The following is a 15163-nucleotide window of genomic DNA, read 5'->3' on the forward strand; positions in this document are numbered from 1 at the left end:
TTAAGAAACCAGTTGAAGTACGCCAAGGCGTTCTGGTCATGTTTCTGAGGGACATGTTATGCAGTGACACAGAAAAGCTGGATCAGTTCCTACATTTTTTTCCTAGCGATTCTTCATATTTACTCACTTTGGCAGTTTTCCCAATGTGTCGCGCCCGGGTTTTCACAGGAATTTAAGGTATTTTAATCCGGTCTGAGGTTGCCATTTTAACAAAAACTGAATTTAGGTTTACGCTTTTGCTGGAAGCTAAGGTCATGTAAGCTAACGGTACTGATGCACTCGAGTATAACATCTTTCTGAATGCTGCACATTGACGTGACAACGTTTAAAATTCAATGTCTACATAAATAACAACTGTATTTAATCTGCACTGTTAATTATTTTAACTCAACAAACTGTTGTCATGCTTATTTGAACTGTTCCCATGTACATTTACCAGCCACTGTATTACGTGCACCTGCAAATTGTAGTCATAATAACGCTTATGAATATATAATACTGCAAAGGATCAAATTCAATGAAGCTCTTATACAAAGTATCATTAAATTATTCGGATGTACTTAATGTTGTGCACGGTTTGTGCAGATTAGATGTTTGTAAAATGAAAGGGACAAGAAAAAGTTGTTTCTCATTTCTTCCAGGAAGCTTTGCAGCCCCATGGGCAGTGTTCTGGCTTTGTCTTCCGGTCCAGGCCAACAGAATTGGCCTTTTTCTACGGACCCCCCTCCTTCTCGCTGGGACGCACATCCTGCTCACTGGTATAGCCCGCCACGCTGGGAGAGGAGAGATGGACGACTACCTAACCCTGGCAGCTTTCACTCCCTGCACAGAAGTTGCAAAGGTTTGCCTGAAATACAATTTCAACGACCAAAAGGTTTATAATGCATTATATTGAGATGTGGTTGGCATCCATTTTTGAGTTAAGTTGAAGTTACCAAATGTGTTCATAAAGGGCTACTGAATCCAGCATATACATTAATCAGACAAATCAAGTGTCCTTAATCTGATTGAATGATGTTGTCCCTGAGCAATTTTCCTCTCTTCTCCCAGATGTATTTCCTCAGCAGATTGAAGGTGTCAAGTTGATTATCAATAAAACTGTGAGCAGCTTCTTCAAGGTGATGCTCGCCATTTACATTTTATTCTACGCAGCCTCATCGGATTGAATTAGAATTTTGATTCGGTGTAACCTGTGGTGGCGAGTTAAAATGTAGATTCATATTACGGTAAATACTACTTTGTCTTCAGGTCAGTCATACCCTCCACCTCAGTGCCGTCAGCCCTTCGTACTATCGATTCCATGTGGAGCACCTACAGTCTGACGATTACAGCAAAGACAAAGTACAGCATGAACCCCTAATGTGGTTAAGTATGCATCGTATAGACACACACAGAAGTTGCATATTGATCCTTCATCTACCTCCAGGATGCCCCCGCATTAATTGGTGAGATGGATTCCTCAGGCAGTCTGAATGCTCATGCTTTGCTGCATCTCACTGAGCGTGTACGAGCCAGATCGGTTTTCCAGGTAAAAAACAAACAAACAAACAAACAAACAAACACTTTGTTCTGTCTCTTCTGTAAAGTAAAATCTGAACAGCCATAAAACATTGAATGATCCCTCTTTCATTGTGTTTCAGACCCAGCAGTCCCAGTTTGTAACGTGGCAATTTGAAACGGAGTACAGGGGGAGTGACTTCACCGCTGCTGTAACGGTAGCTAATCCAGACGTGCTTAGAGAATCGGGTGAGACCCGATACTTGGTTACTTAAACCTGCACCATGTATATGATCCAATAGAGCAGAGCTGTCAGACACCATTGTTGTATGTACCCTTGCGACTCTCTTCCCCCGCACTTCTTTCAGGAGGTTCTCCCGAGTGTTGGCGCATCGGTCTTGGATATCATCAACAGCAGCCTCTCTTCTGGTGTAGTTCCCCAACAGTTTAAACATGCTGTGGTCCAACCCTTGATCAAGAAACCTGGTCTTGATCCAGATGTGCTGTGAAGTTTCAGGCCCATTTCCAAACTGCCTTTCATTTCCAAAATTCTGGAAAAAGTGGTGCACATAAGATAAGATAAGATATCGTTTATTCGTCCCACACTGGGGACATGCAGTTGAAACTTTTCTTGGATGAACATAACATCTTGGAGGTCTTCCAGTCAGGTTTCAAGACGATGCATAGCACAGAGTCAGCCCTGTTACGCGTTTCTAATGACATCCTACTGGCAAATGACTCTGGAGACCACGTGTGTCTAGTTTTATTGGACTTAACTGCAGCATTTGATACAGTGGATCACAGTATTCTGCTGACTCATTTGCAGCACTTGGTGGGCATTGGCGCCAGTGCTCTTGAGTAGTTTAGGTCCTATCTAGCTGACAGAACCTTTTGTGTCAGCCTTGGCTGCTCTGAGTCACTCACTGCTCCCCTGTCATGTGGTGTTCCACAGGGCTCAATTCTGGGGCCTCTGCTGTTCTCGCTGTATCTACTCCCATTGAGTTCCATATTAAGGAAACATGGTATTCCCTTCCACTGCTATGGAGATGACTGCCAGATCTATGTCCCACTGAGCAAGAAAGACGCCTTCTCATTAAGGCCACTGCTATCCTGTCTGGAAGAAATCAAAATGTCACAAAACTTCTTGAAATTCAACGAAAAGAAGACAGAGGTGATATTGTTTGGTCCCAGTGGCCCTTGTACATTTCATCCTGTAGACTTGGGCCCCCTGTCTCCTTATCTTAAGTCAACAGTCTCAAATTTGGGCCTTAAAGTGGACAGTGATTTTTAAGCTCGATCGGCAAATTGGTGCCGTTGTTAAATCCAGCTTCTTTCACCTTAGACAGCTGGCCAAAATAAAACCTCTCCTCTCACATGAACATTTTGCTCGCCTCTTGACTGGTACTCGTAAGAGGGAGCACATAACTCCTACTCTGGCATCCCTTCACTGGCTACCCATTCATTTTAGAGTTATTTTCAAGATCCTCCTCTTTGTTTTCAAATCTCTGAATAATCTCGCGCCACCTTACCTCTCTGAGCTCATCCGCCCCTACACACCTGCCCGGCGCCTCAGGTCTGTGGACCAGACATTATTAGAAGTACCAAGGACTAAACTGAGGCTCACAGGGGATCAAGCCTTTTCTGTTGCTGGTCCCTCTCTCTGGAATGACCTCCCACTGAACATTTGGCAAGCCTCCTCGCTGCCCATCTTCAAAACCCTCCTCAAAACTCACTTGTATTCTTTGGCATTCGACTCAGCATGACTTAGTTTTGTTCTTGGTTTTACTGTTTGGTGCTTTCTAACGCCTTTATTACCGATTTGTCTTACTGTTTATTGTGCATGTTAAATTGCTCCATGTACAGCACTTTGTATGCAGCGCTGGCTGTTTGAAAGTGCTCTATAAATACTGTTGACTTGACTATGTAAATGGCCAATGGTATTCTGTGGCCACCCCATACAAAGGGAAAATTGGGATGTCCCTGGCATGCTAACATGGATGCAGTATTCTTGGACCACTTGATAATCTGCCACAAGTTTTTTTTTTTAATGATCTGAAAATCCAATTACGCTAAAATAATCCGTTTTAAGTGAAGAACATTTGATTCTTACAGTCGACGTCATAATAATTTATTTCACACCATATCATCTGAGACGTATTTTTTTTTATATGATTTTTAAAAAATTGGGGGGGCAAGACATGTCCACATTATCAAGTATCTGCACTTGGTATCCGCGCGTGTTCAAACATGCGGATACCAGTAGAGGTATGTGTCGTCTGAGAAAAGTGCCATTGCGGCATCCCTATTTGTTATTGTGGATGTAGCTGCAGTGGTGAGCAACTGCACGCCATCAAACTTCAATGTGGTTTCTCTGATTATTATTATTATCATTATTATAATTTTTTAATCCACGTTTTTATGTATGTCTATTCTCCTGAGCAGTTATCCTAGTGGCACACTTTCTGCAGAGTGTGTCCTCTGGTCTGGTGTTAGGAGGTGAGCTGGTCTACCACAGAGGCAGAGCAGAAGAAGGTGGAATCCTCACACTAGCTGGACAGTATTCAAGTGGGATTTCCTTGTGAATTAAGTAAATGTAGCCGTAATATTGAGTCAACTTTCGGTGGATCTCACAGCTTTTTTCTCCACCCTATTTTTTTTTTCCAGGACCAAACTGGGTGGCAACACTGAATGCCGGGAAAGGAGGAGCCCATGCAAGCTACTATCATAGAGCCAACAAGCAGGTGCTGAATCAAATATGACATAAAAATAAATGCAAGTAGTTTTTGTAGTATTTATGTGTATGATATGTGGGCTCCCTAGATCCAAGTAGGGGTGGAATTTGAAGCCAGTACCAGGACTCAGGAGACCACAACCTCATTTGGGTACCAGATGGAACTACCAGAAGCCAACATGGTCTTTCGAGGTCTGCATTTTTCAATTGTATTGGTTTTGTTTTTCATCTGGAGGGAATAATTTAAGGAACCTTTGTGTCGTTATCTTGTAGGTATGATTAACAGTCGCTGCATCATTGGAGGCGTGCTGGAGAAGCGCCTGAGCCCGCTCCCTGCCACCCTGGTCATGGGTGCCTTTGTAAACCACCGCGGTGACAAGTTGCAAGTAGGTCTTGGTGTCAATGTGGGACAGTAGCCTGCTTTTTTTTTCTTGCTGAATGACAGCTGACATTGACAACTGACATGTCAAAAAAACAAAAACAAAACTGAAAGCTGCCTCCATGGCTCCATCCTGAACCGATCCCTCAAGGTGAATCAGCTATGGGAAATGCCACAATATCGTGGTCTTGAGTCCCAGAAGAGTTCCTGAAATCAGTGCATCGTCTCTTGCAATCTACCTCTGAAATGAAAGGGGATTCCTAATTTATTTGGTTGCCGTCCTATTAAGCAGAAATGATGAGGTGGACTTTCTGAGTGGCAAAACCATGAAATGAAGGGAATACTCGCGCTGACATTTTGTTACAGAAGATTATAAATGTAAAAAAGAAAACCGTGTTATTTTAGTATTTTCACTGGAATGTATGCGACTTTTCTGCACAGTTGACTAAAATCATTGCAATTTCATTGTAAAATTTGCAGATTATACTCCAGTTTTGAATTGGCAGTTAAACCATGTCAGATTTTCCCACACGGTAAATTAATGCGGAAAAAGGGTTTGATTGGACAGAAGGACCCAAAAGCAGTGTGTGTGTTCTGTCGAGTGTTAGTACGTATACAAAAGGTGCTGCTAAAACCCAAGAGGACCAAGTAATGAAATGTATGGAAGGTATGCGCAATACTGTTCTGTATCATGCAACATGCACGATTGCACGCTCCGGTCATATATTTATTGTATTATTTATGTTATTTAACAAGGGGACATGTGGAAGGGAGTGCATTTTTTGACTTAATTTATTAAACAATGTTATTTATATCATTGATCACTGTGGTTGTTTCTTCTTCTTATCCATGTACCGGCCATAACATTAGGTACACCTTTTTGCTGCAACTCTTCCGTTAGCTCCACCTTGATTCTCAAATGAGCTCAAGTTGCATGAAAACTCGTTCAAAATTCTTGAAATGTATGCTCAGTGTCGACTTTGCAGAAACTTTGTTTTCGGTTGAGTTGAAAGTATAAAAATCCAGATGTTTGGATTATTGTGTTGAAGCAGGCTCTCAAAAGGCTGTGAAGCAAAGCAAGAAACATCCCAAAATACACGAAATCTCAAATCACATTTTAATACAAAGCAATAAAAGTAGAAAGTATTACTCTACTGTACATTCATATATACAACTATATACACAATTGCTTGTTGTATTACAAAATTAGTTTGATGCACGGTCCCTTTGAAATCAATTTTCTGTTTCCTGATGTGTTATTTGTCTTTGAAAAGAGATGAGAAGAATCCTTTTCCTGCTTCGCCTTTTAATTTCAAAGACTTGCTTCTTTGGAGTCCTCCTATGCTACCGCGCTCTCGCTCAACTTCTTTGATTCTGTCCTCCTCCTTCTGGAGCACTTGCTGATTGATTACCAAGCGCATATCCTCCTGCCAGACAGGTTGGAGAAAGGAAAAACATCTTTGGACATTTCATCAGGTAGACACTCAAATGAGATTTAATACAAAATTTGTACGACGTGTCTGATCCAGATAGAAGATAGGTAATCGCGCTCAGGCCGATTGGCTCTATCTTTCTATGGTATCGTTTTAACCCGGCATCTATACTGCATCTCTGCACAGTACTCTTAAAAAAGTACTGATACCACACACCGATACCACTGACATATATCTTCCGAGTTGGAGCAACGTCCTCCAGGTCGAGATACTTTAAGGTCAACACGAGTGACAACAATTTTAGTCGCCGAGAAATGATGTTCTGCTCAGGCGGCAACGACAAGCAACCCTGAACCGAACTGTGAGGAAAAAAACGTGTTAAGAAACTGTGACATCACGCTGCCTGGTGAGTGCCTGTCCAGTCTATTTCAGACATACCTGCCAAGCATCCAGTTCTTGGGACAGCGCCACCTTGTGTCGGATGGTGTTGAGGAGCTGATGGGTCAATAAGTCTTTCTCCTGCCGAACCGTGACCAACTCGCTCTCTAATGAACTGGACATGGGTGAGTTAATTAGCAATTAGCATGATATTAATGAACATACCAGATTACATACATATATATATTTTCTGTAAGAACAGTGTGTATCTTTACCTATACTTTGGCGCGTCTGGACTGCCTCGAAATGGCTTGATTTCCTCCCTCAGTGATTCCAGTTCTTCTCGTTGGGATTCCAACTGTGAAGTTGGAAACATGGGCCGTCAGTCATGTGAGATACTGTCAAAAAACTTCTCTGTATGACGCTTTAAAACTGATCCTCTCATGAAAATGGCCTTTATCTAATCTACGCCGGTGGACATTTGCTTACACGAGCTTGACACAGAGACATTTTAACAGTCGCACAACTGTGGATTTGCATACTGCAGAGCACTTTTTGCTGGGTGAGATAGTTTCTTGTATGATTCCCGTTCTATCTAGTTGTGAAGTGTTCAAAGAATGTGAAATGATTCCATGCAAGCTACACAAAGTGGGACCTAAGTTGAACTGCTGCACTGCCAGTGGCAAACTTATTGGTAGTTCCCCGGAGGTTCAATACTGGATTGATTACTGGACAGTGGACCGTTACTCTTTTACACTTCTAATGTAATATCGTATCGTACACATTTAAACAGTCCTATGATAACATGCAGTAGATGGGGACACTCGAACATCCTAAGTATTCGAAATATTACGACCCCCTCACGAAAGCAAATAGACAGGCTTCAACGCCAAACAGTGAGCTGAGTGATTTTCCAAATGCGGTACGTGGACGAATCCTTGCCTGGGTACAGTTTGATTCTCGTCAATGTTTTAAATAACAACACATTTGCATTTCATCTTGAAAATAACATTAATTCATGCTCATAAAAAAATACGAAACACCAGTTTGCGGTGATAGACGCGGTTTTAGAAGCAATGGATACACCCGAGGACACATAATATCGGCATGCATTCTTTGTCCTCGACAAAAATTAGTAGTCGTAGTAGTAGTTTTTATTCTTTGTATCTGCATGCCTTTTGTATTATACTGCCTCCCAGGGGCCAATGGGGCACATTACATGGAGAATAGGATCGTATCAATTCAAATGTTTCCTTCTTTCCATTCTATTTAATTATGTCATTACTTTGTATGAAGTATACTATTATATCATTAAGCAATTAATGGACCAATTTTGCTTAAGGACCAATTAAGCAAAATTAGACATTTTCCGGTGTTTGGGATTCACAAAGCTGACGAGTGTGAGTCCAGTGCAGGGTCGCTTTCAAATCAACGCCTCATTAATAATTGCCCTGTGATTAACTGGCAATCTGCAGTCCCGGGTGTAGTCTGCTTTTGATTTTGCACAAGTAGACTATTGTGTTTTATTGTGTGTGCGTGTAGAGGGCACTTGTACAAAGTTGCTACAGACCTCCTCTTTGAGTGCCGCTATCTCATCATCTCTTGCTTGCAGGGCCACAGAGTGAGCTAGGAGGGCATCTTTGGCCTGTGCGTTGGAGTCAGCGGGGACGGACATATTAGGTAACATTATTCGGAAGTTCAGGTAATCATCGGTTAACGCTTTCTAAAATCAACCGAAGCAAAGAGTTTAGTGGTTAGTACGCACAAAAAGTAGCAGTGGTGCCACTGTGTGTGTATGCGTGAGTGCACTGTATGTACCTGGGATTGCTGAATTTCACTAAGCAGTGACAAAGGTGGTGTGTGTGTAATGTCCAGGATGCTCTCTTCTCCCAGGCTCAGGGCATTTTGTTGCAGAGAGCGATTCATGGTACGCAACTCAAACACCACCCCTTGCTCCTGCTCGAGCTACACAAACACATACACACACAGTGAGTGAGGGATGGACGCAATGGTCCAACTCTAACAATCGGCGACTTTTGTGTATTAGTAGCTTGCCGTTAGTGGGGAGTTGATTGATTTTCCTGTTAGCGTCATCATGATAAAGACCACCCAGTCACAAAGCTCTTTACCTCTGCCTCCTTCTCTCGCAGCTGCACCTGAAGCTCCGTCACTCTGTCCCTCAGGTCGTTCCGCTCGGAGCGCAGCTTTTCGCTGTCTTCCTGGGAGGCCTTCAGCTGGGCTTCCATGTGACACAGGCGCCCCTTCAAAACTCGGCTCTGCCGGAAAGGCCAGTCGGCAAAGGATCGATGCACAGGTCAGTTCCATGCTGGGCTTCCATTTCCTTCATTGCCACTCCCAAAAGAGGTTCTTCTTTTGTTTGTGAATGGCAGGAAGTCTCTCCCGACTAAAATTCATGATCACGCTTCCCTTAATATTTTCCAATTTATTCCCTCAAATGTTCATGTATCCCCCAAATTCCTCATTTGTGAGCAGAAAAAAAGAGAGCTTATGCCCTTCTTCTTGTGTTACATACTTTAATCTTTTCTTGTAGACTCACTCAAATTTGAATTAAGTTACTTAATTCCTCACTTAAAAGCTTAAATTACTCTTTACGTGCAGACTAAAACACATTTTCCTGTAAATTGCTGTTTTGAAACACATCATTAGGTTTGTTTCAATTCTTCAGACTAATTGCAGGGACGTATTAAGATACACCCCTTCAGTTCAAGTATTGGCTTGTTATTTCCTTTTCGAGCTCGTAGACAGTTAGCGTCAGGGTGATATTTATACCTCTGCGAGTGTGTTTTCTAATTGTGTGGAGCTGATATTCCGGCTGAAGGAGGACTCGTCCATCTCCTCTCTCAGGGTACGAATTTCCGTCCTCAGGGAATGTTCTAGCGTCACAGCCTAGAGGGACGGCAGAGGGGAAAAGTTGACAGACGGTTCAAAGAATTCGACTCCCAGAACCTGTTTGCCTGCATTGCTCTCATTGAGTGTTTCCTGACACTAAGTTTAGCACACAACCGCATCGCGCAAAACAAAACGCTCATTGAGATTTCAGCATTGAAACCTGCTCGATGGGTGATGACATAAAACACACCTCTGATAGCTGCTCCACCAAGCGCTGGTTATGGTTAGATAACTGAGTCAGTTGCTCGCTCTCGTCCCTGCGCCGGTCCCGCCCCTGAATATGATGGCGGTCCAGCTCGGATCGTAAGGCGGCCAAATCGCCGTTCAGCTCAGCCTCCTTCTGTCCGGATGCCAGTTCATTCATATCCAGCCTCCTTTGCAAAACGTACTTTTCCTGCTGCAACATCTGAGACATTCAACACAACATTTGGGTACAGGAAGTGTGAAGTCCATTTGTTATCGATGTTTGTTTTGTGCAATATTGAAATAAAAAATTCAATACACTATAGTTAGATTTATAAAATACAGTGCTTGATAAATGTATCATACCATCACTTCCCATCATAATATATGTACTATAGCTCACCTATATCACTAGCAAACGCAAATCTTTTTTTTTAAATCTATATTCGCATTAAATAAATAAAACAACTCAAAATGACAGTCAATGTGTATCCTATTATTAAAACAAACGGGTTTCATTTTCAATATCATAGAGACTACAGTATACTATAGATGCAAATGCATTAGGTCCACTTAGACAATGCAATAAGAGCTAGTGCGACAGCTGTTTACAAAAATCTGAATTTATTTTAAAAAATCCGTTTTGATTGAAATCGACGGAGGAATATTCATTTTGCAAAAAAGTACAATTGAATGTTTTGACGCAAACTCTGCAGCGTGTGTTAAGATGATACAATGTACTCTTTAGTCCACAAAACACTTATACCTCTACTTCCCTCTCTTTCTGTTCCAGAGCAGCGGCCAGTTCCTCATTCTTCTCCAGCAGAGCCTGTCCCAGCTCGGCTGCCAGAATCAGATCCGTCTCGATGCCGCCGCCGCTGTCGACGTTCCCGCGATCCGGCGTGGAGGCGGGCAGGGCGAAGGAAAGCGATATGGATGAGGAAGACGAGAGCGGGAAAAAGGAGTCCTCCAGGCTGGGGGAAGGGAGACTGCTCTTCCTGGGGCCGAACATGGTCTTAGGGTTGCAATTGCAGGGAGTCAATTGGAGAACAACATCCCAAGTCTGACAGGTCGGCGGGCGAACCGGATGAGGAGACTGATTTCTCTAGAAAGAATTGTTTGTAATTCAATTAATCCCAGTGTATTGTTCTTCCGTGTGGCCCAGATGGTCCTGATGTTGTCGTCATTCACCTTTCTGGCTCTTTTTAGGACAAGCTCGTGAATCCAATCCAACTGTAAATACAGTACAGGTCAGAAGAGATTATGAGAGATCCCTTTGGCTGTCTCGTAATCTAACCTCGCAGACTCTTTTGTTTGACGGCCTCTTTTGTTGTGTTCAGACCGAAATGGCAGATCCATTGGAGTCATTGTTTGGATCCACTCCCTTAAATTCCATGCTTAATGTCCTCTAATGTGTTTTCTTGACATGTCACTCAAAGTCAACAAAACGTTCCACAAAGTATCCCTTCAATGAATCCCTGCTCATCTGATTGAGCAGCCTCATGACACTGCCTTTCGGAGGTGTCGTTTCTCACAACAAAATATGAATCGACATTCCCCGGCCGCAACTTTACCAACGTATTAAAAAGCGCCCCTCAATACATATGATGCAGTACATCTGGACACTGAACTCAAGAAACAGCTCCTTCAAAACTTATCTTTGAAAGGGCTGTATTGTTGCGACAGGCCCTTTAGTTTTGATCACACACCAGACATTTTGTCTTATTTCTCATGTCAATCTTTCCCTGACTGAAACCATAAATACATGTGATATTTAAAAACAACTTTGAAATATGATTTCAGTCCGGCTATCCTTTTATTCAACATAGAAATCAGGAAGAAGAAGAAGTCCGTCTTACCTGAGCGTCCCCACAGGCTTCTCACGTCAAAGAGTAACAGTTTTCCTGTTCTGTGAGTGTGTGTGTGTTTGCTCAGGAGAGGCTCAGCTGGTTCCCTTGGCAGTGCAATATGTAAATACAGGTAGAGGCTCCGCCTCTTGGGGTTTTGCTCTGATAGAAAGAGAGGGGGGGCTATAAGAAAAAAACAGCAAAAGGTGTTCTGACATCTAGCGGCTGGACGAGGAAAAAAAAAACTGTCACGGCCTCAGAGCAATACTCACTCTAGTGTGAGTGCAATGGGCCAAGTTGGCATGGAAAAAGAGGGGCCGGGTGAAAGTTCAAAAAAACAAGCATGAGTTTGTCAAATCGGCACTCCTCCTCCATCCACAACACCCCTCCTACCCACCCTCCATCCTGTTTACTTACTTGAAAGCTTTCAAAGGACTTCTGTGTAAGTCGTAAGCAAGGCGGTGGAGGCGGGGTGGGAGCGAAAATAAGAAGAAATAGTCAACGCCATCACAGCATCTCCCACAAAAGGATAAAATCATAAGTAGAGCAGAGTAGGGTCAGGAGGTGCAGCCATGCTTTGCAAATTCTTTCTGATGATCTCTCTTTGGGTTCTGTTACCAAGCTCAGATGCCGGAAGACAGATGCCTAAACTTTCTACTCGAAAACGCTGCGCTGACTCGGAATGTAGCTGTAAGTACGCACGCCTTTTACCGTAACATTGTTGAAGAGTTGTTGAGTCAGGTGTTCTTCCACCCTCCCCTGTGAATGAATTTCTTATTTCTGCACAGATGCTATCCTGATAGCTCGTGCTGTGCAGGACTATCATCCCGCGGACTGCAGGTTCATCTCGATCAGACAGGGGCAGCTGGTTTATGTCTACGCCATGCTACAGGACACTGGCAACCTCTTCTGGGCAGGCAGTGTGAGTTAAAAAAAAAGTGGAAGATCACACAGATTGTCAAGAAAAACTTGTGGCGATTGCATTTACATGTGAAGAAGTGAAGAAAATATGGCGATGGTCTTCCATAAGTTGTAGCAGCTTCGGGGAGGCGTGGCAACTCGAGCAAAACACGAATATAAATAATTCAGTCGTGACCAGAAAAGGTGAAGCAACTCAAAAAGAAAAACAAAAACTAAAAGGCACAGCACCTTGAGAAAAATAAAGACAAGAAAAAGGTTTTCACAAAGCCCAGCTAATGCGCTACGTATAACTCCTTTTATTCAGGTGTGTTTGCCAATACTTTTGTCCACATGCGTTTCTGATCAATGGAACATTAATGATGACCACTGCCCACCTGTGAAGATTAATCATCCAAAGAAATGTCTTCGCAGGTTCAGGATTCTTATTATGGAGGACAGGAGGCTCGTATCGGTCACTTTCCCAGCACCGTGGTGGAGGAGGTTCAAGCTCTGGAGCCAGCCAACACAGAAGTCAAGACGACCGTGGGTGAACACGCACGCAGACACAGAGTACGCCAACGAGGCACGCGCGCCGTCCGTGGCGCTCCTCATACTTGCACTTTCACTTTTTTTTCAGAAATGGGACTTTTACTGTAACTGAAATGGGATCCTTCAAAGAGGTGATCAACTTGCTCTCCAGTTACCGCGCATTAGAAGTTTATACAGCAGCCGCTTCATGAGGTACAGCTGCAGAATGTAATGTAACGTTTTTTATTGTTGTGCTTTGCATTGTTGTTGAAGCTTAATTGCAATGCTTTGAGCTTTCTCGAACAAAAACATTTTTGAGTATAATGGAGTGCAACTAGTCAAATGATAACGCTTACTTTTCTCATTTAGCACTGAGATGTTATTCAGCTTTTTTTTTTTAATGAATTGCAGAACCCTTATTTTGAATTAGCATTTCATGCAAAAAAAAAAAAGTATTGCTGGTTAAAGTTTTAATCTCCGCAACCAATGCATCATTGGATATTGTTTCAAGATGAAAGAGAATAAACATTTAAAATCATCCTTTAAAACTGCTGTAGTTTGTGTCTGTACTTTTGCGTCACTGACTTTTATGGCTCTGTTCTCTCAGGAATTTCAACTTCATTTTTAATATGCCACCAAGAAGAAAAACTTGACCAATGCAAACGCAGACAAGTTTTGTTTTTTCCCCAACATTTATTCTATGTCTTCTCTGTTAATACACCATGGGCGATTTAGCATTTGCAAAGAATGATCGGGATCATCATTGAGCACATCCTCGCTCTCTTTTTGGCATTGACCACACACTCGCATCATACACATACATAAATACAAGTTATCCCGAACAATCGAGTAAAACCCTGCTTCCCTGGATGACCGTATTTCCTCCTCCATCCAACACTCCTTCAACCCATTTCTCCCCTCCCTCCCTCTCAGCAGAGCACAGACCTGGTCCCGCGTTCAACACGTACAAAGGTAACGGACTCGCACTCATCCAAGCACCGCTGCAATCACCTTTTGGCGTAGAAGCTTTGTCTCCCAAAAGTGACTGTTTGAAACTTTGAAGGCAAATTCAAAATAAGAGCACTTGTACATTCAAGGTGGCGCAGGTTTTTGGTTTATCCATGATTTCTGAAAGGAAAATTGTACTCCAACCAAAACTCCCGGCTTTACATTTCAATCTGTGGTTTAAAGCACAGTTGTCTTGCAGGCATGCGACGATAGTAGTAAGTTAGAAACTGGTTTATTAGAAGGCTCGTTGCAGGAATCTCGACACGGCTGACCCACCTATACGTGCACTCAACTGCCCACAAAACAGGTTAAATACAAACACGTGCGGAATTTAGTAGTGAGGATTAGTAGTGAAACTGCGTCAAAGGCACCCCGACTGCGCTCTACATTTTCTGCTTGGCTGCTCCATCCTCACAGGATATTGGGATGTTGCGCTCGGGGCCGGGTGAAGACCTGGGCGCGGTGATTGTCAGCACGCCGTCGTACGACAAGCTGGAGGTGATATCAGCGCACGACACTCCGGTGGGAAGCCTGTACTTCCGCAGAAACTCCCTGGACACGTAGCCGTGGTCGTCCTAGAGAGTCGGGGACACGGCGGTCAGCCGTGTGGACTTGGGTCATCCTTTGTCTCGTGGTGAGGATTTCACTGACCTGTCTGTCTTCGTGCTTGCCGTGTATTGTGATGAACTCGTCGCCGACGTTGACGCTGAGCTCATCCGGTGAGAAATGCTTCACATCCAGATAAATCGCATAGCGATCCTTTTCCGCGTACATCTAGGGGTTAGAGGTCACACCTGTTAGGAAGACTACGGAGAAGCCTGGGATTCAACGACCGCCTCGAAAAGTGAAGACTCTATGGTCACTTTACCTCACTGTGTCCATTTTCAGGCCAGTTTAACCAGCGCATGAAACTGGGGCGCATCCAAGCAAAGGACCATGGGAAAGACCAGATGAGAGGCCAATCGGCGAGAGACTCGATGAAGGACGCGTCGGGACGTCGATATGGGAAGGCCCGGCGGTACCAGGGGTACTGAATGGGAATATCCATGATGAGTATCCGGACGAGGTCTGAGGGTGACACTTGGTCTCAGATGGGTGCTCGCTGTGCTTTCCCGCAGCACATTTATAGCGCTTTCCCCTCCCATCCCTCCCCGAGCGACTCTGTCCGCACACCCCACCATAGCAGCCCGGTTGTGCAGCGTCCCTGCCAACAGGCTGATTTTTCTGGAACAATGATGTCAACTGTTTATCCGACCATCGCCCTCATTGTTTCATCTCCCCTACGGTGGCTGGCCGTCTCTCCCTCCCTCCCTCTATGTGTTCCTCTCCCTCACCCTCTCAGCGTCTCTCTGCCTCTCCTATCTGCCCG

General features: G+C 43.7%; 4 protein-coding genes across 6 annotated transcripts; 2 read left to right on the forward strand and 2 right to left on the reverse strand.

Annotated features, from left to right (window-relative positions):
- Positions 1 to 21: 21 nt before the first annotated feature.
- Positions 22 to 5426, forward strand: si:dkey-71l1.1 (uncharacterized protein LOC569883 homolog). The gene is made up of 10 exons (XM_052047167.1): positions 22 to 177; positions 642 to 841; positions 1051 to 1118; positions 1249 to 1341; positions 1427 to 1528; positions 1641 to 1746; positions 3940 to 4062; positions 4162 to 4238; positions 4318 to 4420; positions 4502 to 5426. The coding sequence occupies exons 2-10, from the start codon at positions 658 to 660 to the stop codon at positions 4642 to 4644; spliced, it is 999 nt and encodes a 332-aa protein (XP_051903127.1). The 5' UTR covers positions 22 to 177; positions 642 to 657; the 3' UTR covers positions 4645 to 5426.
- A 284-nt stretch (positions 5427 to 5710) lies between these two features.
- On the reverse strand, positions 5711 to 11499 carry bicdl2 (BICD family like cargo adaptor 2). 3 transcript variants are annotated; one of them, XM_052047165.1, is made up of 11 exons: positions 11371 to 11493; positions 10703 to 10744; positions 10278 to 10616; positions 9519 to 9734; positions 9209 to 9325; positions 8548 to 8694; positions 8237 to 8383; positions 7989 to 8063; positions 6694 to 6776; positions 6479 to 6593; positions 5711 to 6034 (listed from the first exon to the last, which is right to left on the reverse strand). In XM_052047165.1, the coding sequence occupies exons 3-11, from the start codon at positions 10521 to 10523 to the stop codon at positions 5864 to 5866; spliced, it is 1317 nt and encodes a 438-aa protein (XP_051903125.1). In that variant the 5' UTR covers positions 10524 to 10616; positions 10703 to 10744; positions 11371 to 11493; the 3' UTR covers positions 5711 to 5863. The 3 variants fall into 3 exon arrangements, with proteins under 3 accessions (XP_051903125.1, XP_051903124.1, XP_051903126.1); XM_052047164.1 differs by having other exon boundaries at positions 10278 to 10744; positions 11371 to 11499; XM_052047166.1 differs by lacking the exon at positions 8237 to 8383 and having other exon boundaries at positions 10278 to 10744; positions 11371 to 11499.
- A 222-nt stretch (positions 11500 to 11721) lies between these two features.
- Positions 11722 to 13261, forward strand: mia (MIA SH3 domain containing). Its single transcript, XM_052047170.1, has 4 exons — positions 11722 to 12048; positions 12147 to 12280; positions 12691 to 12801; positions 12896 to 13261. Exons 1-4 carry the CDS (start codon positions 11931 to 11933, stop codon positions 12917 to 12919), a joined length of 387 nt encoding a protein of 128 aa, XP_051903130.1. The 5' UTR covers positions 11722 to 11930; the 3' UTR covers positions 12920 to 13261.
- A 198-nt stretch (positions 13262 to 13459) lies between these two features.
- LOC127588443 (alpha-crystallin B chain-like) lies at positions 13460 to 14855 on the reverse strand. Its single transcript, XM_052047169.1, has 3 exons — positions 14663 to 14855; positions 14446 to 14568; positions 13460 to 14369 (listed from the first exon to the last, which is right to left on the reverse strand). Exons 1-3 carry the CDS (start codon positions 14840 to 14842, stop codon positions 14178 to 14180), a joined length of 495 nt encoding a protein of 164 aa, XP_051903129.1. The 5' UTR covers positions 14843 to 14855; the 3' UTR covers positions 13460 to 14177.
- Between the last annotated feature and the right edge of the window lie 308 nt (positions 14856 to 15163).

Source organism: Hippocampus zosterae, chromosome 16 (assembly GCF_025434085.1).
Source record: "Hippocampus zosterae strain Florida chromosome 16, ASM2543408v3, whole genome shotgun sequence".
Taxonomy (NCBI): domain Eukaryota; kingdom Metazoa; phylum Chordata; class Actinopteri; order Syngnathiformes; family Syngnathidae; genus Hippocampus; species Hippocampus zosterae.